The 25176-nt window shown below is 40.5% G+C and overlaps 1 protein-coding gene across 4 annotated transcripts in view; it reads left to right on the top strand.

Moving 5' to 3' along the window:
- top2b (DNA topoisomerase II beta) overlaps positions 1-25176 on the top strand; it is a 64766-nt gene that overhangs the window by 1084 nt on the left and 38506 nt on the right. Inside the window, exons 1-5 of one of the 4 annotated variants that reach the window (XM_036567682.1) lie at positions 2221-2763; positions 8471-8650; positions 12820-12910; positions 15495-15558; positions 24836-24981. In XM_036567682.1, the coding sequence (XP_036423575.1) occupies positions 2722-2763; positions 8471-8650; positions 12820-12910; positions 15495-15558; positions 24836-24981 (523 nt within the window). In that variant the 5' untranslated portion in view covers positions 2221-2721. Of the gene's footprint in view, positions 1-2220; positions 2764-8455; positions 8651-12819; positions 12911-15494; positions 15559-24835; positions 24982-25176 lie in introns of those variants that run through there. The other 3 variants (XM_036567681.1, XM_036567680.1, XM_036567679.1) reach the window with 3 other exon arrangements.

The following is a 25176-nucleotide window of genomic DNA, read 5'->3' as shown; positions in this document are numbered from 1 at the left end:
CAATATAAAAATCCAAACATAAATAAAAAAGTAAAATTACAATTTAGACTAAATAAAATAAAAAAGTAATAAAATAATGATACTAATAAAAAGAAATTGACCGGTATATAAGTCATACATGTATATGATCTATGTTACTCAATGCAGCGCTTTAGTAATTTCATTTAACACAAGAGAAAAAAATTTAGGTCATTTAGGTCATCAACCTAAAATTAGGAAACCGATGCCATGACTCTGCAGTTTACCCAATAGCGTTTATAGTTTCATAACCTCATTTATTAGTGATTACGCATTGCTTTGCTAAACTTCATATCAAAACTATAAAACAGTGTCTTGAGCATCAGACGACCTATTCTTAACCATTTCATGTAAAGAAGGAGCTTTTAGAGGGCTTAAAAACACTTCTGCTGCCTGGGTCCCATCACCACTACTGTGAACAATTCTGATAAATAGGTGGAATTCCCCTTTAATATTTATTTACAGCTGTAAAACAGGGTTCATTAACAGCAGCTGGTTTATAATAGTAAGCGATTTTTTTAACAGTTTATTGCAGCCACTTTACTAAATGTAGTCTTTCTTCACTGCATTCTTCATAGCTTTGCAACGCGCAGCCTCACTGTAATCCGACGGTGCATTATTATTCTTTCTTTTATTTTTCTGCTGGATTTTTGTCCGCTAACTCATCCCTCAGTTTTCTACATATCGACACCATTCCAACTCCGGATTGCTCAGTCTGATTAGGAATGCTGCGCATGCATACAGATTTTTGACCGGATGAATGGTTTCCATACAGTCATCATTAAATGACAGTTTTTTCCCCATTGTGCACCCAACTTATGTCATGGTGATAAAAGTCCATTAGCAATACCCTATTAACCATGTCGAGAACCATAGCATCCATGTAGCAACACCATAGCAACCACCTAGGATACCATAGCAACCACCTAGCAACCACCTGGGATACCATAGCAACCCAACCACCTAGCAACACCCTAGCAACCACCTGGGATACCCAAGCAACACTCTAGCAACCACCTGGGATACCATATCAACCACATAGCAACCAACTGGGATACCATAGCAACCCAACCACCTAGGATACCACAGCAACCACCTGAGATACCATAGCAACCACCTAGCAACCACCTGGGATACCATAGCAACCCAACCACCTAGCAACACCCTAGCAACCACCTGGGATACCCTAGCAACACTCTAGCAACCACCTGGGATACCATAGCAACCACATAGCAACACCGTAGCAGCCACCTAAAATACTATAGTAACCAGAGCCGTTTTTTGAGGAGCCTGGCCACTTCCTATTCCCGCCGTTATATAAGAAACAGGACTGCTAAACAGCAGAGGGCGCCCGCGAGTGAGTCCTCAATGAATGGGAGTATATGGAGCTCAACGGCAAAAAACGAAAAGTTAAACTAGTTTCTAATCAGTCGCCCAGAATGTTTCTTTAATTTTAGAGAGTAGGATAATGTATTTCACTAAAAAGCAAAGAAAACGTACCTATATATTATCTTTTTTTCTACAGTACACGGGTTTTGGGCAGCAGGACGCTGGCTTTACAGCTAGTGACTGCTGATTGGTTGGTGAGCGGAGCAGCTCATTGGCTGTTTGCGCTCACAGACGTCATGAACGTATGTGAGGCGCCGTTTTAAACTCCTATAACTCGAGTTTAAAAGCTCTTAAAAATATAACAGCGGTGTTAAAATGTAGCTGCTCTGTGTTCAGGAAATGATTACGTTCTTTTACATTAAAAATGTTTCAGCATTTATAAACTATGATTTTGCTCAAATGCTCCACATCAACCCATTCATTTTTGACTCGCTCGGGAGCGCCCTCTAGCGTTTGAGAATCCCAGAAGACATTGCAGGGCGGTAATTCTCCTCTTTACAAGTTCTCAGATAGTAACCGCCCGGCAGACACCATAGCAACCACCTTGGATTTGATTAGGCTGCGCAATCACTGCATTTATTTCAGGAAATGCACTTTTCTAGTCTAAAGCTGCGTCCAAAGCCGCACACTACCACACTAAATGGTATGTGAAACATATACCGCCAATCGACGCCCATTCATTAGTGTAGTATGTGGTTTTGGACGCAGCTTAAATCTGCCTCCCGTTGCCGTGTGTGTACACGCAGGGTGGGCTTTCTCGATTTCTATTGGTCCACTCGGTGGCGCCTCGGACTTCCTCCGTTCCTATTGGCCGGCTGGGACTTCGGGGCTCGTCTGAAGCCGGACGGACGTAGCGGCACTGTTTATTGTTTCTGAATGAAAATCCAGGAATGTGGCAATAATCCAGCGGCACACATGAAAAGGGCATCGCAGCGGAGGAAATGTTATCGTTTTTTTACATTATTAGGATGTCACGGAAAAAGTAACGCGTGTTTTTGTACAGCGAACACCTTCTAGCCGGTAAAGAAGTCCTCTGACTTAGTTGTAGTAGTAGGACATCCGGGCCTTGTGCGGTAAGTAAGCGGTTGTCGATTTTAACAATAGCCGAAATATCACTCGCCTCTCCGGGAAAGCCGTCTCCATGTAACCGCCTCCTCGGGAAAAAAAACACCATCCATTTTTACGGCTCTCCTGTGCGGTTCACATGGGAGACAGCGTTTGAGGCCGTATAGCTGAATTTATGGAATTTTTTTACGAAGACTGATCATTTTTTAAGCTAAACATCACACCAGCCTTGGAAGACACAATAGGAAAATGTCCAACGGTGCTGCAGGAAGCGGGGCTTTGACCTGGGTGGTGAGTAAAAAAAGGATCATTAATAAGCTTGTAATAAACGCGTTGTAGCGTATAAACGTCCACACAGTGTTGTTGTTATTACCATACCTAGCTATCTTTTTCTCTTCAGGAAATGCGCGCTGAGCTCGCTAGCTAACATTAGCAGCTTTAGCCGGCTTGCCTGTTCGAAATCCCCCGTTCCACCTTAAATGCTCAGCAGTTAACGTTCTGGCGTTGAGGCGCCAGAATCGAACTGCTGCGCCATTTAAGGTGGAGCGGGGGAATTCGAACAAGAAGCCGACTTCAGCTTCGTGCTGGGCTAGCGTAGCCTGCTGTCGCTAATGTTAACTCCTACAAAATGACCAACTATAGTTCGCGAAGTGCCCAGAACTCAAGAAAACAACGATTTAGTAGTTTTAAGATGTGGTTCGTGTCCTTTTTCTCTGACATTAATACACACTGACCCGTTGTTTGGTCGGGTTCTCCTCAGGAGCTAACTAGCTAACACTACCCGTTCTGCAGCTAACAAAAGCGAGCTCTGCAAAGCCCTTTTGTTTGGTTCAGATTTGAGTTTCTTCTGGAAGCTTTTTCGATTTGCTGTTTTTATTCGGATCAATGAGAAGTGATCAGATGGGGTTTGAGATGTAAACAGTGTGGGTCTTGGCTGTTTTGGTAGCAGCCACTCAGTGTTATTGATTAAATAGTAATAAACGGGGGCAGCCAAGTAAGTCTTCGACGTGAACTGAAGTTCTCTGTGGACGAGCAGTTGGGTTCAGACTCACATTCAAGGGAAATTTCACCCGTTTTCCAAAAATTTCTACAGAATTAAATGGTGAAGATGTAAACAAAGTCACTCGGAGTGGTTTGGCGTTAAATGATTAATTGGAGAAAAACTTACCAACTTAGATTTAGTTACAATGGGAGTGATAGGAACCAGGGGTCACCACGTCTACTACCCTAATATAGCCAATTTTATTTACTATCCAAAACCACCAGTGAACCTACATGTGTTGTTGATGGTAAAATAGTGGTAAATCCGGAATATACATTTTCTTTGAGGACTGTTTTGTCTCACAATGCCGTACATGTACCCATGAAACCATGAATGGATTTTAAAAATATATATTAAACAGTATATCAGACATCAGGCAGCATATCTAACCACTTCATGTAATAAGTTTCTGTGAAGACGTTAAACAGTCCAGACGTTTGGTTCCTATCACCACCACTGTGAACAATTTTGACTCTGAAGGTTTCTAGAATGGAGCATTTCATATCAAACCACTCTGAATGACTTTGTTTACCTCTTAACCTGTTAATTATGTAGAAATTTTGAAAAATCGGTGGAATTCCCATTTAAGTTTTAGGTCCAAAAGTTTGTAGCTAGCTACTGAGGAACCTTCTCATCCAGCGTTTCTTCTGAAATTAAGTGTATTAATAGTGAGTTTGTCCCCCTTTGCTGCAGTAACAGCCTCTACTCTTTTGGAAGGCTTTACACTAGATGTTGGAACATTGCTGTGAGGATTTGATTGAGCATTAGTGATGTCAGGTACTGGTCAGTTCTGGATCACTCCAACTCATCCTAAAGGTATTGGATGGAGCTCCATCACTCCAGAGAGCACAGTTCCACAGCCCAATGCAGGTGGCTTTACACCCCCCTAGCCCTCATCTTGGCATTGGGCATGGTGACCTTAGGCTCATGTGCTGCTCCAGATTGTCCTATTCTATTGGTCAGTGCTTGTCTGTGGAGATTGTACAAGCTGGATCCGCCTCTGTCAACAGTAGGTGCACCTGAAAGTATCAGAACTGACTTATTAGAAGGCGCATCTGGATTTTTTTTGGACATATTAATATATGAAGTGATAGAAAAACTAAGCTAAGCTCTACTAGGTGGCTTGATCATTATAAACAACCTAGTAATGGTGAGCTCTGGATAAAAGCAGTGTTAAAGGAGTAGTTCACAGAATATTAAAATACACAACGTACCCCTTATCCCAAGTGTAGTTAGTCAGCCAAGACGTGTTTGGTTTCTGAAGTTTGTTTTGTCAGTTTTGCACTGAAACCGCAAGGCTGATAGCTCAAGTGGTGGAAGTCTGTGTTGGCCAAAAGCTTTTTTGGGTGACATAGAGTTACATTATATTAGCCTTTTAGGTACAGTGCACCACTAAAGAAGCAAACCAAGCATGTCTTGGCTGATCGCCTGTGCAAATTAGATTTGTTAGAGAACGATTATATTAAAAATGTGTTATTACTTTGTTATTATGCCTTTATTTACTATAACATGGTTTGTATGTAGTGCTTATAACTGTATTAGGCTTATAAAAGAGCATATTTGCACTATAACCATGTAAGTTAGAGTGATCCAGAACTAATAAATCCAACATAAGTTCCTTACCTCACTAATGCTCTTGTGGCTGTGCACAATCAAATCCTCACAGCAATGCTACAGTATCAAGTCTGAAACCTTCCCAGAAGAGTAGAGGCTGTTCTTGCAAGAAAGAGGAATAACCTCACTACTAATACCCTTCGTGTTGGAGGAGCAGTTGTCTACAAACTGTTTTTAAAGTCAAAACGACCTGTTATTTATTTATTTTTTCACAGTGTAGCTAGTTAAGTGTCTGCTCAGTAATTCAGTTGTACGTTTGGTTGTTTTTGTATGTTTCTGGCTCGTAGATTTCTGGGTGTAAATCAATCACAGTCAAATCTGACAGAACAGAAATGGCAGCTGACATGAATAAATTCTTATTTTGCCAAAACAGAGACATTTTTAACAGTTAATCAATCAATCATCCTTTGTTTTCACTCAGAAATACACAGAGAGTGACCCTCATTTTCAGTGTAGCTGAGCATTTACAACATTAAAGGGAGCGAAAAAGAAATTAAAATGGAATTTGATCAGGTTAAACTAAAATGAAATGAAAAATACATAAACAAATGAACAGAAAAGCCAAGTTAAAAAGAAGATGAATGGCAAAAGAAGTAAGAGAACAATGAAGATTTGATTACAAGAGAGAATTATAAAAAAACAAGGTAATAAACCAATTAATAGGCTTTCAGCATAAAAGCATAAATGGGCAAACTTAAATTTAAAGCAGCCACAGTGAGAGGAGCCAGTTCAGGTGGTTCAGGCCCCCTGGACGCCTCCCGGTGGGGGTTTACCAGGCACAGCCTACTGGGACGAGACACCGGGGTCGTCCCAGGACCCGCTGGAGGGATTATATCTCCAAGTTGGCCTGGGAGCAGCTCAGGGTTCCCTGGAGAGCTGGAGGAAGTTACGGTGGACAGGGTCCTCTGGGATTCTCTGCTCTCTCGACTGTTACCGCAGCCCTAGATTAAGTGTTTAAAGATGATGAATGAATGAATGAATGAACAAGTAAATAAAAATAGTAATAGAATTGAGATAAAATTATTAGAAAAAAAAGTAAATAGAAAATAATAATAAAATATTAATAAAGTGAAAAAGGAGAGAGGAAAAGTTAAACTCAACTAAAACAGTTACAGGCCGTCTGAAGGTGGTTAGAGACTAAGGCTACGTTCACACAGCAAAAGTGGCCCAAACCTGATTTTCTCACCAAATCCGATTTTTTGTTTGGCTGTTCAGATTATCTTTTAAATGTGATCTGAATTCGACATCAGTCTGAACAGATCAGCTCCTAAACTGAGCCGCATGAGCGAAAGAACAGAGTGTCACGCTGCTTCATGGCTCATCCAGAGGTAAACAATCATGACCGCCAACGGAGGATCAGCTTCATCTTCACCAGCATCACAGGAGCCATCATGAATCGTCACTGACTGACAGCTGGGCTCATCACCCAGAATGTGTTCGAGCCGTTAAAAGCGCTCGTTGTTCGGCGGTCACTTCTTTGGTTCGTGTCCTCGGATTCTTTAAACATTTTTTTTTGGCACTGTATCCTCGCTCTCCTACACAGAGGGTTTTGGATGAGTCTCAGCAGTGCGAAATGCTGACGAATGTCGAGTTGGATTGACGTAAAAGTCGCATGAATTCTGGTCTGCCTGTTCAGACTGAGTCGCATTGCCGCAGATCGGATACGGGTCGGATTTCAGTAACACATACAAAAGTGTCTCAAATCAGAATTGAAAATGTCTGATTCTGTTTGTTTTTTTGCTGTTCACACTGACACACAGACACACATCTGTGTCACATATGGAGAAAAAAATCAGATTGGACCACTTTTACCTGCTGTGTGAACAAAGCCTAAAAGTTTGTACTCCTGTAGTGAATTCCGGCTCACTGGTTCTCTGCAGCTAAAAGCAAATTTTGCCAGTTCAGTAAAAACTCTAGATACCTGACAGGTGATGCAGTTATTAGAGCAGGTCTCTGTTATTTATAGAGACGTTTTTATAAATAAAAATAAGCCAGTCTGTTTCCTGTTGTTCTGCTGTTGAGGACCAACCACCTTTATTATCCAGTCTGCAGTGGTGAGTGCTGTGAGGGTCGCCAGTAATAAACCACAAGGCAGATAGATTGATTGATTGAGTCCAGTGGTTTGAGGATACTGGTGGACTCATGTCTGTAGGCTACATCACCGTAGTCCAGTACTGATAGTAAAGTCGCCTCCACGACTCTTTTTCTGGCAAATACATTTATTCTGATATAGTAATAAAGCTTCTGTCTGCACTTCCTCACTAGTTTATTAATATGAGATTGAAATGTAATCTCTCATCCATCCAAATGCAAAGGTACTCAGGCCCAATCCCATTTCTTTTCGAGTGTCACTTTGCCCCTTGGAATTGAGTTACAAGGGGTAGTGGTTGAAATCTTCCTCTGTGAAATGGGACCCTCAAATAAAAAGAGCATTACTTCATTAACAGCTACCAGCGCTGCTCTGTAGGCGACCCTGCCAGTCTGCAGTGTCAGCAGAGGAGGGTAAAGTTCAGCTCCTCACTGCTGGGCTTTAGTTACATTTAGGGCATCATATGCCTTCAAAGAGGGGGGCAATTATTTATCACCCACCCCTAATTCTTCAGTGATATGAAGCTGAAGTCAGATATTCTCCAGCTTCTTGTTAGAATTTTCCCGTTCCGCCTTAAATGGAGCAGCAGTTACATTCTGGCGCTTCAGGCGTCAGAACTGCTGGACTATTTAAGGTGGAACGGGTTATTTCGCTAGCTAGCTACCGAAACATTAGCATGGTATTGGTGACTTTTCATGCTTGTCATGAAGAAAACAACCATAATACATTAAACGACATTAAACTAAGATAATACAGTGGTTATCGTAATTTTTAACTGAAAAATTCTCAGATTTGTGGGTTTCTTTGGTCGCTCGTTCAGCCGTCTGACCAGTTTTTCTTTTTTCTCATAACTCTCTGTTTGGAGTCTCTGAAAAACTTCTGTTTGGAGGGTCATGTAGCCCCAACACTTCGCCCTACCCCTCTATCTCAACAAGAATCGGGACCCCCTACCCCAAAGTGTGAACTTGGGCTAAGGGTGAAGAGGTAGGGGCGAGCGGTGAAATGGGATTGGGCCTTATACTCTGTGACTTGCCCAATGCTGGATCCTGTCAGTATTAACAGTATTACAAGCAATATTTGAAGATCTGGAGAACAGCGTAAACTTACTTTTCCTGGCGTTTAAAATGTTTGTGTTGTGTATAAGTTGTAACTGTTCAGAGCTTTCTATAAGGTGTTAAATGAGCCCTGGAGTCTTTCTGTTACTGCAACAAAAGTTGTGCCACTGTGTCTAACAACAGACCCTCTTTGATAAGAACAATGCTGCCAAGAAGGAGGAGGCGAACGGCAAAAGCGAAGGCGGGAAAAGCGAGCCGCCGAAGAAGGAGAGCTCCAAGAAGATGTCTGTGGAGCGCGTGTACCAGAAGAAAACTCAGCTGGAGCACATCCTGCTCCGTCCAGACACCTACATCGGCTCAGTGGAGCCCGTCACTCAGGTGAGGCTTGGCTCAGTAAAGTCAGTAGTGGAAATGTTCGGTTTGCTTCCATAAAGACCGGATCTCCTGTTTTTTAAAAGGCTGATATCATAGAAAAACAAATTTTGAATGAAAGTGTTTGATGTAGGGTTGGTTGAAGTTTCAAAACGTATTCTTCCAAGTGCACACAGTTCATATATGGAAGCTAAGCTGCAAAAACTGCGCGTTGCAAATTGTTTGATGCCACAAAAACCAACATGTTTACTACCTATGCATGAGGTTTAGTCTCGCCTATTCATAATAAAGTTATACAGTAGCCACATTTACATGCAGCCTAATAATCCGTTAATAAACTGACTAATAGCTCAATCGGAATAGAATACGTCCACGTATGCACTTCAATCGGAATAGTCTAGTTTGATTGAAGCCATTCGGAATACAGTTCCTATCCGATTGATCGAGGTGGGTAATCCTGTAAATAATCTGTTAAATAGAAGAATAATAACCGTGTAAACGCCTGTATCTGATTACATTCCCTATCGGAAAGTTTAAGCCCGTTCTGATCATGTTCGTCACGTCACAGTGAAAGTTTATACCGTTCAACATGGCGGAGCAGAAACTGGTCTGCAGAGGAGACGAAGTTTATGCTCTGATCTTTAAAAGACGGCGGTGGGACGGACGTCCAGCTTATGAGTCTCAGAACACGACGTCTTCCTCTCGGCCTTCTTTAATAAGGACGTGTGAAGGACGTTTTCCTGAGTCTGACATCATTTTAAAGCAATTAAACACAAGCACTGCTCACTGCTGCTCATCTCACTCTGACTGGACTCACGTGATGCTGGTTGTCATGGTAACGCCTACACCAAGTGGTTACTCCACGCATGCTCGTCATTTTGGATCTGATTATTTGTAGTGAGCATGTAAACAGAGATTTTCCATCAGATTGTTGAGTAGAGTGAGAATAAACACCACAGACTGAATCTGTAATCGGAATGTGTTCAATCAGATCGGCAAAAATCTTCGCATGTAAACGCAGCCAGTGTGTTTCAGCCTGGACTCCTTTTTGAATGGCGTAGCCAATCAGAATAGAGCTTCCCTTGAGGTCCACTGTTGAGGTTTGTGTGGTTTAATGTATCAGCCATAACTCATGTTCACATGACCATTTTCCAGCCTGACTATATCTCTTAGGATCAAACAGGCTGTTTTGCTTACTGTTCCTTTAAGACGGACGTATGTAAATGAGCTCTGTTCTCTTTGGCTGTGCCTCATTCAGAAAGCAGTCCAGACCGACCCATAGGATCTCAGAGAAATAAAGCAGATCTCTGAATTGTTTCTCCTAAACCCCCTTAGGAGAAAAGAGGAGATGAACATCAGCATCTCACTGTTAAATTCTGGTGATGAAGGAGAAAAGCATGAGTTCTCCTTTTGCATGAGATCTCACACTTTTCTTGTGGATATATTATTCAGCTGAGACAGGGGTGAGACGAGTCAGGCACTAAAGAGCCATACATCGATCAGACATAACATTATGACCACCTCCTTGTTTCTACGCTCATTGTCCATTTTATCAGCTCCACTTACTATATAGGTGCACTGTAGTTCTACAGTTACAGACTGTAGCCCATCTGTTTCTCTGCATACTTTGTTAGCCCCCTTTTACCCTGTTCTTCAGTGGTCAGGACCCCCATGGACCCTCACAGAGCAGGTACTATTTGGGTGGTGGATCATTCTCAGCGCTGCAGTAACACTGACGTGGTGGTGGTGCGATCGGTGTATGTGTGACAATATTTTGATCAAAGTGAGAAAATCTGAGGGTTGTTTCTCAGGAGCCGAATTTCAGAAACAGGAGAAAATGGCTTATGTCTCACTCCGATCTCAAACTGGACTTCACTGTGTCTAGGAGAAGTACCTGAGATCAAGAGGAGATCTCATTTAGAATATTTCTGTCCTCTGGGGAAGCACTCCTTATAGCTTCAGCCTTAATGGGTGGGGCTGACTCTACTGTTGTAGGGTGGATAGGCAGATGTGTTGGTTGTTGTGACATCACAAAAACAGTGAATTCAAAACTGTTTTTGCAGCTTAGCTTTCACGGCATGTTTTCAGACATTAGCAATGTTTACATGGTACATGTACGATGGTTGACAAGACTCTATTCACAGTACAATTAAAAACAAGCTCATAAATGCGCTGCAAACACAGAAAACACTTTCATCAGAATGACTACATCTTCGCAAACGCACTGCAAATAAATCAACACAGGCAACTCCAGAAAAACGCTGCAAAGGGGAGACTTAAAGAGGAAGGAATATCTATGATGGAAAAGCACTGAGAGAAGTAAATAAGACCACCGACACTCAGACACTCACACCCCCAGTTCATGGTCAGCCTGACTGGCTTGTTTGCTGTCTGACATGTCGCGGCTATGCTGTGGTAGTTAATCTGGTATTACTAGTTAAACTTGTACAGTTACTGTAACAGTTACAGCTAATTCCAAGTGTTAGTAGCAACTGGTTTACTTGATTTTCACTACTATTGTCTTTTTTTCATTATTTTAGTTATTTATTTTTTCCTGTTTATTTATGTTTATTCATTATTATTCATATTCTTATTCTCGTTTGTATTGTGATTATTTTATTTTTACTTCAGTCATTTTAATTAATTTTAGTTTCCTTTTTTAATCTCATCCTCCTTTTGTTTCATTTATCTTCTTTTGATTTTTATTAACTTTTACAGTTTAGTTACGCTTTAATTATTTTATTTTTTCTGCTAGTATTTTTTATTACTAATGTTTCACTTTTTTAATACTTATCTGATTTGAGTCATTTCTATTATTAAATTTACAAACCGCAAAAATCACAAAGCTTAGAATTTGTAAGATCTTCAGAGAAAAGCCCAGTCCAGGGGTCGGCAACATGTGGCTCCACAGCAGATTTAGATTTGTAGGTGAAAGTAAAATAATCCTCCTTTACAGTAAAATAAAGCTCTGCTGATCGTTCAACACAGTTTAACAGTAAATGGTCTTAAACTCTGGAGTTAATGTAGAACTGCTGATTCAGCCTTTAACCCTGAAGATCAGCACAGACTGCTGGTCACCATAGCAACACAGACAACAGTCTCACTAGTAGCTAACCTAGCTAATAGCTAAAGAAATGGCAAAGAGAAAGATTTAAGACTAACATCGATAATTTGGAGACGAATGGACTTATTTGCATTTATAATCACTCCAGCTGGTTTCCTGATACGTTTAATCTGGAACGACAAACTGAAACACAAAAAATCGCAAAGCTGAAGTCAGTTTTTCATTCAGGTTCTCCCGATCCACCTTAAATGGTTCAGCACCTACATTCTGGTGCCTCAGGCTCCATTTAAGGTGGAACGGAAAAATTCGAACAAGAATCTGGTGAATGAGAAGCAACTTCAGCCTCATAAAAAGTCAAACATTGAGAGACATTTTACAAGAAAATGTTCCACTTTTGAGGAAAAGTTTCCTGCTGGAGATGCGAGAAAAGCAGGTATAGCTGAGCTAAAGCTTAAAGCAGAGCAAAGTAAGTCTGTGTTTTTGTTTGTATTATATTTTTAACCTATACTAGAACATCAGCACACACTGAGACATATTTAGAGCCAAGATGGTAAAATGGACATAAAGTGTTGTGGCTCCCAAGGTGGTTTGATTTTTGCTAAAAGGACAAAATGCCTCTTCTTATCATTTGGGTTGCGACTCCTGGCCTAGTCATTTGAGGGTGGGTGGGTCCATAGCACAAGCCACGCCCACTTTACTCTGACAGACTGCACACAGATACCTGACAGTGTTTTCCTCAAAAGATGGTAAATGAGAGATGCTGAAAAGACAGCAAGTGGCGTATCAGACATGCAGTTTACATTTCCAATGTTTCACGCTGATTGTTTGGATTTTAAATGTTTACATTATTGATCATAATGGATTTCAAGACTCAGCTCCTGACATTTTTCTGTGATCAGAAACGGGAGCAAAGGACCGAGTAGTTTCTTTTAAAACACGCATAATAGACCTGATTGCGCTCTGATTGAGATTTCACTAGTCTACTCAATATGGCTCAGGCATAAACAGATGCAGAATTGCCCTCTGAGTGAGTTTTGAATCCACACAGCTCCGTTTTTACTCCCTGCACTCAGTTTGATCTGTTTGTACTTCTTGTCTGTGTTCTTTCCAGCAAATGTGGGTCTTTGATGAAGAGATCGGAATGAACTTGCGGGAGATCACTTATGTCCCTGGACTGTATAAAATCTTTGATGAAATCCTCGGTAAGTCGATATCCGCTACTTTCCCTAACAGGCTTTCTGTCTGTAATTCAGTTTATTTCTGATTTTCTTCTGGATACTTCACTTCTCCATTACATCAGATGTTGAAATGATGCCACTGTCTAGCAGATTTAGACAGCTGCTAGATCGTGATGGATGCATTGCCTTACTTATTCATTTTACAAGCATACATTTGTGCATTTGCTTGGCTGAAAGTGGTGTTTTGTCCTCTGAAAAGGGAATTCCACCAAATTTTCAGATTTTCTATGCATAATTCCATGATCAAGATGTGAAATGTTCAATTGGTGATGGGAACCAGGGTTTGTCATGTCTGCAACACAAATATAGCCATTTTATTTACTATTCAAAACCACTAGTGAACCTACACGAGTCTTCTGAGTTTTTATATGGAATGTTAATGATGGTAAAATAGGGGTAAATTAGAAAACTTCCTTTTTTTTTGGGACTAATTTGCCTCACAGCGTCCTGCATGTACCCCTTCACCATGAATAGATTTTGTAACAATGTTTTAGGCCAGATATCATCACAGAACTATCATAAAACAGTGTCTCAGTCATCAGGCAGTGAATTCATAACCATTTCATGTAGTAACTTTCTGTGAGGGGGCTTTTAGAGGTGGACGTCTGGTTCCTATCACCACCACTGTGAACAGTTCTGACTAAGTTTCTCTGGAACAGAACGTTTCACACCAAACCACTCTGAATAACTTTGTTTGCATCTTATTGAGAGAATTCCGCAGAAATTTTGAAATAGTGGTGGAATTCTCCTTTAAAGAAGTCATTTACTGTGGGTAATAACTAAACCAGCATGATTCATGACATTCTGAATTTTCCGTCCATTCGAATGTGTCATGCCGTGTTTTTCACTGATGTCATGGTGGAGCTGACCACATCAGAAAGGCCTTTTGAAGTCTTTGGAGAGGATTATTCTCCCTGTTAAGTGATTCATCTGAGTCTCTGCCTAAAAAATGGCCATTTCTGCCGTTCAGGAAAGCAGTCGTCACATTCGTTTAGATGTAAAGAACATGATCTAACATAGCCAAAATGATTTTTTTGAGAAAGCAAACGCATGGATAGGAATATCCGACACAAACTGCGCATTTTTACTGCGACTGCAGCTTAACAGGTCAACTCACTGCAGTGTGTGTAAATGAAGGACTGGACTTTTGGAAGTTAGATTACAGTGGTCATAAAATGTCATGGAGCTTCTTCCACACAGTGATAGAAAACACGGTAGTGCGCTGAAAACTAACCCCAGATTATGTTAATCCAGTGCTATAAATGGGCTACAGTAAAAAAAACAGGTTATATTAATCAAGTGCTATTATTAACCTGTAGAAATAACCTTATGGAAGTAGTTATAAAATGCCCATAGACATCACCCCAGGTTGTTAATCTTGTGTTTTAAATGCTCATGGTGAGTGAACAAGACGTACTGGCAGTTTTTGGTGTTAAGGACGTGCTAACGGAGCCGCTTCCTTGAGCAGCTGAGCTGCTTCTTTCAGTAATCACTCAGTCTGCCTGCTGTGTGGTCACTCACAGTCTGAGTTAATGTTGCTGAGAGAGCATAAGGAACCGCCGGACTCTCAGCGTAATGAAGCCTTTAGCCTTGTTTTAGCCTTTAGCATAGCAGCCCTCTAGCCGGGCCTGTGCGTTCACTATCTCTGCCTGCGTTGTATCTGCGTTAGTCAGCTGTATCACTCAGCAGCGAGGATTCGCGGCCCGTCGCTTCATCCGAGCCAGAAAAAACACTGAAGGTCGCTTATACTCACAGCGTAAACGACGGTGATATCTACTGAACTGATGTCAGAGGTGGAGCGCGAGTGAACAAGACGCAAGTGTGAGACAAACAACTCGAGAGATTTGAATGTGAAACTACATTCAGCTCCGTTTTTGAGCCAGAGAAGCTGCGGTGTGCCGATGTGTAAACACCACAGGTTTCAGTTTTGTTTTTAGCTGTTTTGATCAATAAGGATATTTTACATTTACTTACGTTGTTAAACGTGGTTCTTATAACTAATTATATAACAGTAAATACTAATTATATACAGTAAATAAACAAAAACAAATTTAAGTATCTAATAAATATAATCCAACAAGTAAATGCAATCTAGCCAAGCTGATTGTGTTTTATTTGTGACGCAGAACATAGATTTTACCAAAAATAAAATATTTTACAAATGTAATTGTATAAAAATCAGGTTAGGTTAGTATCGGTACTCGGTATCGGCCAGTACAGGATCAGGTATCCGTGTCAGAAGGGAAGAAGTGGTATCCGTGCGTCTCTAGTGTGAAGTCTAGCAATAAAGGCTGCATTGGAGCTTCTTTTATACAGTGATAGAAAACAGCAGCTCACACAAAGCTTCAGCTCCACTAGCCGATTCATTTCACTGTGACCAGCGTGGACATGCATGCTCGCCAGCTGCTCTGGGGGCAGATTTTAATGAGTTGAAGTTAAAGGAGAAAAAGACAGCAGCTCAGAACGGATGGTTTGTTAGGGTTAATGAAGCGGCCTGTTCATAGTTAGACGTTGTGTCTTACGTTTGCTTCTTCTTCCCTCTTTACAGTCAACGCAGCTGATAACAAGCAAAGAGACAAGAACATGTCCATGATCAAGATCACCATCGATCCGTGAGTACAGGGCCTGCAGTCCCTCTCCTGCGACGCTGTCGAGAAGTGTCAAGGAATTCCCGCCTATTCACACTTAAATTTCCATAAGCCAACATTCACCCACTTAATGAGTCATCCGCCTGCCGTGCTGCTGTATTCTCAACGCGCTCATGCTAAATAAAAAATGATGACAGCTCGCTGTGCCACAGTGGCTTATTAAGGCAGAGTGTTGTCGTTTCAGCAGCTTGGTCATAACTCTTTCAGCAGCGTGGAGCTATGAGAATGCACAGAAATAGCCCAATGATCCTGCGCCATCTTCGTAATTCTGGTGCACGAGTCCCTGGAGCACATCATGATGTTTGGCGAGGGTTTCCTCCTGCAGCCGCATGTTTAGAGACAGCTGGACGTGAACTGAAATAATATTTCTTTCTCCTTCTGTGGTTTCTGGCTCATTAAATGAAGACATGAGTGCACATCAACTTCATATGTACAGTATTGAGTGTATTTACATACCCACGAATCATACAGTCATCATCAGATTTTGACAGCTACCCCATTTTTCTAGCGTTCGTTTAAACAGCGTTTTACGATTTCTCACACTGGATTAAAGCTGTTATTGAATTTCAAGAAATCCGATAAAGAGGCCTGCATTTTGGCTCGATAATCAGATTAATCAGAGAAGCAGTAAACTCTTAATTTAGACTAAATTAATCACTTAAATACTCCTTAAATATAGTTTTTCATGCTTTTCATGGGTATTGTACTTATTACCGGTGCTCCTCAGTGGTTTCAGCTTGAATCCCACATGTCAGTAATGGTACGAAATGTCTGTAAATATTCCAGGAGCTTTTAACTGCTATAAAATGTCCTCTAGAAATAACCCCAGGTAACATTAATCCCGAGTAATTAAACAAACCATAGAAATAACCATAGGTTATGTTAATTCAGCTCTGTAAAACAAACTATATCAGTAATTCCAGGTTATGTTAATCCTGTTCTATAAAGTAAACAATAGAAAAAACATGGGTTATGTCAATCCTGTGCTATGAAACTAACTGTAGAAATAACATATTATATTAATCCCATGCTCTAAAATGAACAGGAGAAATAACACTAGGTTATATTAATCCAGTGCTATAAAACAAACTGTAGAATTAACCTCGGGTTATATTAATCCCATGCTATAAAACTAACCTTAGAAATAATCCCAGTTTATATTAATTATGTGCCATAAAATGGACCATAGAAATAATCCCAGGTTATGTTAACCCTGTGCTATAAAGTAAACTATAGAAATAATCCCAGGTTATGTTAATCCTGCGCTATAAAACTAACTGTAGAAATAACAGATTATATTAATCCCATGCTCTAAAACAAACAGGAGAAATACCACTAGGTTATTTTAATCCAGTGCTGTAAAACAAACTGTATAAATAACCCCAGGTTCTATTAATCCCATGCTATAAAACTAGCCTTAAAAATAATCCTAGTTTATATTAATTATGTGCCATAAAATGGACCATAGAAATAATCCCAGGTTATGTTGATCCTGTGCTATAAAACTATCTGTAGAAATAACAGATTATATTAATCCCATGCTCTAAAATCAGCACTAGAAATAACACTAGGTTATATTAGTCCCGTGCTGTTAAACAAACAATAGAAATAACTAGATGTTATGTTAATTCAGCTCTGTAAAACTAAATGTATTAGTAATCCCTGGTTATGTTAATCCTGTGCTATAAAACTAACTGTAAAAATAACAGGTTAATTTAATCTCATGCTCTAAAACCAGCACTAGAAATAACACTAGGTTATATTAATCCAGTGCTGTAAAACAAACTGTGGAAATAATCTCAGGTTCTAGTAATTTCATGCTGTAAAACAGACTTTAGAAATAACTCCAAGTTACGTTAATCCTGTGTTTATATAATATGTGTGTAAATATTCCATCTCGTCCTGTGAAAAATGAGTTTTTGCATTTTTTCTTAAGTATAGAAGCTCGAAGAAGCTTTTACTCGAGTCACTTTGGAGCCAAATCAGGCGTTTGACTTATTAAAACAGGTAAACGTGTAAATTGAGTATAATTTCCTAAGATAATGACACGTTGCATTTACTCGACACAGTTAGGTAGATGTTTGGGGAAATTGCTATTAAACTGCGATCAAATTAAATGCCTTTTTGGTGTGGCTGCAGTGTACTCGAGTAGCCACGTCCATCTCTGTAATTTATATTTTTGTCCCGTGCAGATTGGTCATAAACATTACAGATGGTAAAATCATATTACCTGCCTCCCCATGTAAAACTAATCCATCCTGAATAGTACTTGAACCACAAAATGGTTACACAGCATTATATGCAATTTAGAGCCATAAAAACAAAATAATAAATAAAATTAAAAAATGAAATAAAACATTTCCATTAAAACAAACCATTTAAAAAAGAATATTGTTCAGTTTTGCCTCGTATGCTTCTCCTTCGGCGGGTTTAAAAGGCTGCATGCGTCATTATTTAGAAAGAAATGCAGTAATTGTCTGACTCATGTACTCTGAGGTTTCCCATTATCAGATTTCTTCAGTGCTTGTAAACATGTTCGGCGAATCGTTGCCAAAATCTGATTTTCTGCCTTTATCAGATTATTTCGTGCTCATTGCTGTTAGTTGTGATCAGGGTTCAGAAGGGCTTGAGGCGTCTCCGCGTGTGGGAGAAGTGATTTAACAGGATGAATGTAGCGCGTGGAGCAGAAAAACAGTGTATTAGGGCAGGAGAAAGGGAACGAACGAAAGGAGAAGGAGGGATGGATGGAGGAAATAACGAGAGCATAGTGGTGGTGAAGAGTGCGAGGAAGATTTTAATGGAGGAATGCATTATCAGTAAAAGAGAGGGTGATTTGAAGGAGAAGCGCAGTGGAGGAGAAAAAAATAGGGGGATGGAGTGAATGAGGGAGGAGTGCGGCGGAGGAGAGACGGGTCAGAGGGAGGCTGATGTAGCTGGGAGGGTCCTAATGAGAGCATGTCTGGCACGAAGGCAACTCATTTCACATTCGCTTCACCTTCAGCGAGTTTCAGCCGACTGCTCAAACAGGCCCGCGTCCTTCTCTCGCTCTCTCTCTCTCTCTCTCTCTCTCTCTCTCCCTCTCTCTCTCTCCCTCATGCCTGCCTGTTATTCTCACCCATACAGCACTTCATTTACCCAGCCTACATTTAGTCCTCTCTGCCTTTCTCAAGCGTTTGGTTGTTTTGAGGAAACGTCTTCAGCTGCTGAGAATCAATTTTTAAGCAACCAAAGCTGCTGAAAGGTTTAATAGACCACAGATGTACTTTCCATTTGACAACAATTAAACATGATGTTCAAAGGCAGTTTCATGGTACGCTGTATATTTCGTGATATTTAATAAGTGCAAGAGTCTTTGGCTTCGTCCACACTGCAGGTAAATGTGTCCCAAATCTGATTTTCTCACCAAATCTGATTTTTTTTGTTTGGCTGTTCAGATTATCTTTTAAATGTGATCTGTATGCGACATCAGTCTGAACAGATCAGCTCCTAAACCGACCCGCATGCACTAAAGAACAGAGCGTCACGCTGCTTCACGGCTCATCCAGAGGTAAACAATCACGACTGCCAACGAACGCCAGTCGCTCCCAGAGGATCAGCTTCATCTTCACCAGCATCACAGGAGCCATCATGAAGCTTCACTGACTGACAGCTGGGCTCATCACCCAGAATGTGTTGGAGCCGTAAAAAGGGCGCGGTCACTTCTTTGGTTCGCGTCCTCGGATTCTTTAAACTTTGCTTTCAGACTTTTAACTGTTCTTTGACGCTGCAGCCTCGTTCTCCTGCGGCCGCGTTCGGACATTTCTTTCTAAATCTCTTTGAACACAGAGGGTTTTGGACGAGTCTCTTCTAAGTGTTTGTACAGAAACATCAACCTAAATATTTATGAGTCTCAGCAGCGCGAAATGATGACAAGTGTCGAGTTGGATTGACGTAAAAGTCGCATGAATTCCGATCTGGCTGTTCAGTCTGAGTCACATTGCCGCATATGGGATACGTATCGGATTTCAGCACCAAATTTTCAGATTCAGGGTGTTTTTTGCTGTTCAAACTGACACACAGACACACATCTGTGTTACATATGAAGAAAAAGATTTAGGCCACTCTTACCTGCTATGTGAACAAAGCCTCTAAGCAGATTAAAACCATTATCTGGATAGTAAGTGTGTTTTTACCTGTAAAAATGCCGCACCCCACTAGAGTGAATGCAAACAATCATTAATACCATAAAAAAAAAGAATAACGAAGATCAAATCTTCTTTTCAAAGTAATTGATATCTTTTTAGCTAGTTTGAAGAACAAAGTTTGGTTCTAGATTTCTTCTGGACGCCTCCAGATGTGACATGGATTTGTTAAATTCCTCCAGCAACACCTGAGTTAGTTTAACAAAGTATCGTTAAGTCAAACGTCGGCAGAACAAGGATGAAGGAGTTTGAAAAGATCTTCATGTGCAGTGATTTGTTGTATTGGATGATGGCTGCAAATAAAACTGGGCTTCCTTGAGGAGAGGAAGGTGTGGAAATAGAAACAAACACATTATTATTATTGTTATTATTAAATGCCATCAAGTTGTTTCCGACTCTTGGCGACTCTATGGACCGTGTTCCTCCAGAATAGCCTTTCTTCTGTTTGGGTCTCCTGGCTTTTCAGGCTTGTTTATGATTCCTCTGATTGTATCCTCCAATCTTGTAGCTGGTCGTCCTCTTCCTCTTTTTCTCCTTCAACGCTTCCAAGCATAAAGGTCTTTTCCAAAGAACTGGTTTTTGGAATGTGTCCAAAATAAGACCTTCAGTTTGACCATGTGGGCTTCAAGTGAGGGGTGAGGCTTGATTTGTTCAAAGATCCATTTGTTTTCTTTGCCGTCCAAGGAATTCTTAAGAAGTCTTTGCTAAACCAAACCTCAAAGGCCTCTATAAGTGTCCTGTCTTACTTGTTTATTGTCCAGCTTTCACAGCCATAAAGAACCACAGAGAAGACCACAGTTTGGACAGTTCTGATCTCTGTTTGTAGAGACAAAACGCTGCATTTAAAGATCTTTTAAAGCTCCTTCATCCTTGTTCTGCCGAGCGCCAATCTGGGTCAGAATTCTTGAGTGCTGGATCCTGGTTGTTAATAATTGATCCGAGTTATGCAAAAGCTGTCCACCACTTCCACGTCGTCTCCATCAGTGGTAAAGTTAGCCGTCTTTTTGTTGTCATAACCTCAGACTTCTTTATGTTGAACTGAAGTCTCATTGTTTCACTTCGTTCTTTAACTTTCCTTATAAGGGCCTTCAGATCTTACAGCTTTTTCTTCAACGAATCCTGAATCTTTGATCTTCTTCCTCCAGTCTTGCTTCTCTTACTATATGTTCAGCATACAGGTTGAACAGGTGTGGTGATAGTGGGCAGCCCTGCCTAACTCCTTTTCCGACGTGGACCCATTCTGTTTGTCCATTTTCTGTCATGACTGTGGCTTGTTGATCAGTGTAGAGATTCCTTATTAGAACAATTAGAACAGAGAGATGCTCTGGTATTCCGGTTTTCCCGACGATATTCCAGAATTTAAGGTTTTGCTGTAGTTAATGAAACACATGTTGACTTTCTTGTCGAACTCCTTGGCTTTTTCTTTTATCCAGCGCACATCTGCAATGATGTCTCTTGGTCCTCTACCTTTCCTGAATCCTGCTTGTACAGTGGTGCTTTAAAGTTCGTGAACCCTTTAGAATTTTCGATATTTTTGCATAAATTTGACCAAAAACTTAATCAGATTTTCACACAAGTCCTAATATGTGGAAGGACCTGACGCAGCAGTTCATGGGAGGAAACCGACCAACATAATAAAGCTGTGTTGATTCCATTAAGCCGATGAGCTGGACTAATCAACAGTTACCAGAAACGTTTAGGTGCAGTTATTGTTGCAGAAGGGAGTCACACCAGATACTGAAAGCAAAGGTTGACATACTTTTAGCCACTCACAGATAAAAACACATTTTTCTCGATAAATAAATGACCAAGTCTAATATTTTTGTCTCATTTGTTTAATTTGGTTCTCTTAATCTACTGTTAGGACTTGTGTGAAATTCTGATGAAGTTATATATAATATATAAAATATTAATTCTAAAGGGTTCACAAACTTTCAAGCACCACTGTACGTCTGGCAGTTCTCTTATCATGTAAGGCTCTAATTTACGTTGAATGATCTTAAGTCTGGCGTGTGATATTTGTGTGATAGTTTGTACACTTTTTCTTGTTTCCTTTCTTTGGTATTTGGATATAAACTGACCTCTTCCAGTCTACTGGCCATTGAGCTGTTTTCCAGATTTGTTGTCATAATTTGGTCAGTATTTTAACTGAACCGCCTTCAGAATCTTGAAATATTTCCATTGCAGCGTTATCAATTCCTGTGGCTTTCTTCTTTGGTAATGATCTCAGGGCCTGTCTGACTCATAGCAGTAGAGGTTCTTCTGTGTAGCCAACATCAACAAATGTTTATCTGTTATAATTTGGCCATTGACATCTCTGAGAGTACCGACTCGTGGCTGAAATATCTTTACAAATATTTTTTCAACATCTTCGCAGATGTTGTTGTTGTATTGTTCCTTGTCTTTCCTGCCAGATGTCTGGAATTAACGGTTTAGTTCTCCTAAAAGATCTTTGTTCTTCTTGATTTTGGCTTCTCTTCTCTTCTGCAGTCTCCACTGTAACATCAGTCATCCACTTTGATTTCTTTCCCCTCTTGATTCTTCCCAGGTTTTTCTACGATTCTTCTTCGATGACCTCTTTGAGTTCCATCCACAGCTCTTCTGGTTTTCAGTCCGTTGTGTCCAGCATCTAAAATCGGGTCCTGATGTTTCCTTTGAAGACTGGTGGGATGTTCTCCAGGTCATATTTTGGAAGTCTGATAGCTTGTTTTTCTCAGCTTCACTTTATGAATTCATGATCTGTTCCACAGTCGGCTCCAGGTTGTGTCTTTGCAATTAAAATGGAGCTCCTCCATCTCTTGGTGCCACTAATGTAATTTATTTGGTTTGGCTGAACTCTATCTGGTGTTGTCCAGGTGTACAGACATTGTTTTAGTTAGTCGTTCTCCTGCTTCACTCCTGTTTCCAAAGCCGTGTCGTCCAACTGTATTTCCCTCCTTCTTGTTTCCGACCTCAGCATCCCAGTCTCCAATCACCAGCATTACATCTTGTTTGCAGGTCTTGTCAACTTTAGCCAGAGTTTGACCATAAAACTGCAGTTTCTTCATCGCTTGCGTCTTCTGTTGGGGCAAAAACCGGCATGACTGTGATGCTGAATGATTGTGCACGAAATTGGATTGACATCAGTCGCCCGTTCACAGCTTTGTATCTAATAACAGTCTCATTGACATCCTTGTTGACAGTGAAAGCCACTCCAATCCTTTTTTGTTGTTCGTGACCTGAGTAGTAGATGGTGGGTTCCCCGATCTAAAGTGTCCTAATCCAGTCCATTTTAGCTCGCTGATCCCGATTCTGTTGATCTCCATTTCCATCTTCACTGCTTCCAGCTTCACTGCTTCCAGCTTCACTGCTTCCAGCTTGCCAAGATTCACGCTTCGCACATTCCAGGTTCCGTCAGTGATTTTGTTTTTTGCAGCTTTAAATTCTCTTTTCTCGCTCGTCAACTTCAGCAACTAGACATCCCAAAGGCTTTGATCCAGCCGCGTCAGACACACAAGCTCTTCCTCAGTAGCATCCTCTGGCACCTGACACTTTTTCTGTTGTGTCTGTCCATGAGGTTCTCTTGATTAAGTACAGAAGTGTTACTGTTTCCTTCTTCCGCGAAGTTGAATTGATGTCTTTGTCGTTGTCACCTCGGTGAACATCCGCCGATGACACTGTGCTCTGTTGCTGCTGCCCAGTGTATGTGGTTAGTTTTAGTCTGGCACCTCTGCTAAGTCTTTTCTGCCATGGGAGACACTGAATAAGTTAAAACTCCAGGCAGCAGAGCTCTGTGCTTCTCCGATGTGTGTAGCACGAAAAGATCTGGTATAGAAACATATTGAGGGGGTTTACATGCACTCAGTAATCATAATCGGATTTCTGCAGTTATCCGATTACTCAAATGGTCATGTAAACACCATGCTCCGATCTAGGAATCCGATAAAGAGAGCTGAATTTCAGCTCAGTAATCAGATTTCTCAGTGCATGTAAACTCTTACTCTGATTTCCTTCGGATTTCTCAGTCTGAGCATGTGCGAAAACAGACGGTGGAGATGGCAGCAAAACACTGTTGGAGCGGCGCTGAAACCAAACACGAAATGAAGGATTTAAACATTCTTCATCTTCTAGATGATGCATGTTCATATTTTCAGCTAAAGTGGCGCAACGTTTAAAAAAAAAGCCGCGGCATGAAGTCTGAGTTTTACGTTATGTTTATGTCGCGTCTTCTTCTGTGAGTTTATTGGCTGGTTGCAAAGTAGAAATCTGATTACTGTCTGACTCATGTAAACCCAGAGTTTCCCCATTATCTGATTACTAAAGTGCATGTAAGCGTGTTGGTTACTGACAAAATCTGATTTTCTGCACTTATCGGATTATTAAGTGCATGTAAACACACTCAGTGACGTACAAAAAATCTCTACTTATTGTATTAATTTTACACTTACTACCCAGATAAATTGCTTATCTTTGGTGTCTACGACTTTTGAACAGTACTGTGCAGTTTCGCAAAAGTTGGAACGCATCCAATGCACCAGTAAAAAATTAAAAAAGGAAAAAACATAGAAAGATAGATAGATAGACAGATAGATAAATAGGCAGATAGATAGATATCCAGTCAGCTACTTGAAATGCAGTTTATGCTGTTGCTATAAGCTGGTTGTTGTTTACAAACCCTCTATAGGGGAGATAATAGTTGATGATAATAACAATAAAACTGATTTAAAACGCGGTAAATTCACTAATTGATGAATATTACACGTCATTCAGTGTTAAAGATAGCTCCACAATGCTCAGCCTCCTATGCTCACTACTTTTGTGTTCTCTGCTATTACTATTTAAAGTAAAAAATGCAACAGAATTTAATTCATAATTTCTATCTGGCTGGCTAGAATAGTGCAAACTGAAAATAATGAAAGTTTTAAAATCAGAAGAAAGTTTAATCGTATAGTTTACACTCAGCTATGGGTGTGAGATCTATTCTGTTTGTTTCAGTAGAGATTTGTGTATTAGTAAGCTTGTTTGTTTATATATTTATGCGTCTATGTTATTAGATCAAGCATGTTCTTTTGGTCTGTCAGGGAGTCGAACACTATCTCTGTTTGGAACAACGGCAAAGGAATTCCGGTGGTGGAGCACAAGGATGAGAAGATGTACGTCCCGGCTCTGATTTTCGGACACCTGCTTACGTCCAGCAACTATGACGATGATGAGAAAAAAGTCACAGGTAAGTAAAACAACATATGGCCTGTGCAAAAGTTATGGCACATGTTTTTGATCGGAAGAAAACATCGTATCTCCAAAACGGTAGCTTTACAGAACAAGGAAAAAACACTACTTTACTTTTAATGTAAGTCAATGGAACCAGACTTTTTTCCAAATCATTTTGGGCCGTTTCTTTTGGTCCATTCATCATAAAATT

Source organism: Colossoma macropomum, unplaced genomic scaffold (assembly GCF_904425465.1).
Source record: "Colossoma macropomum unplaced genomic scaffold, Colossoma_macropomum, whole genome shotgun sequence".
NCBI lineage: Eukaryota > Metazoa > Chordata > Actinopteri > Characiformes > Serrasalmidae > Colossoma > Colossoma macropomum.
This window is presented reverse-complemented; position numbering and strand designations above follow the sequence as displayed.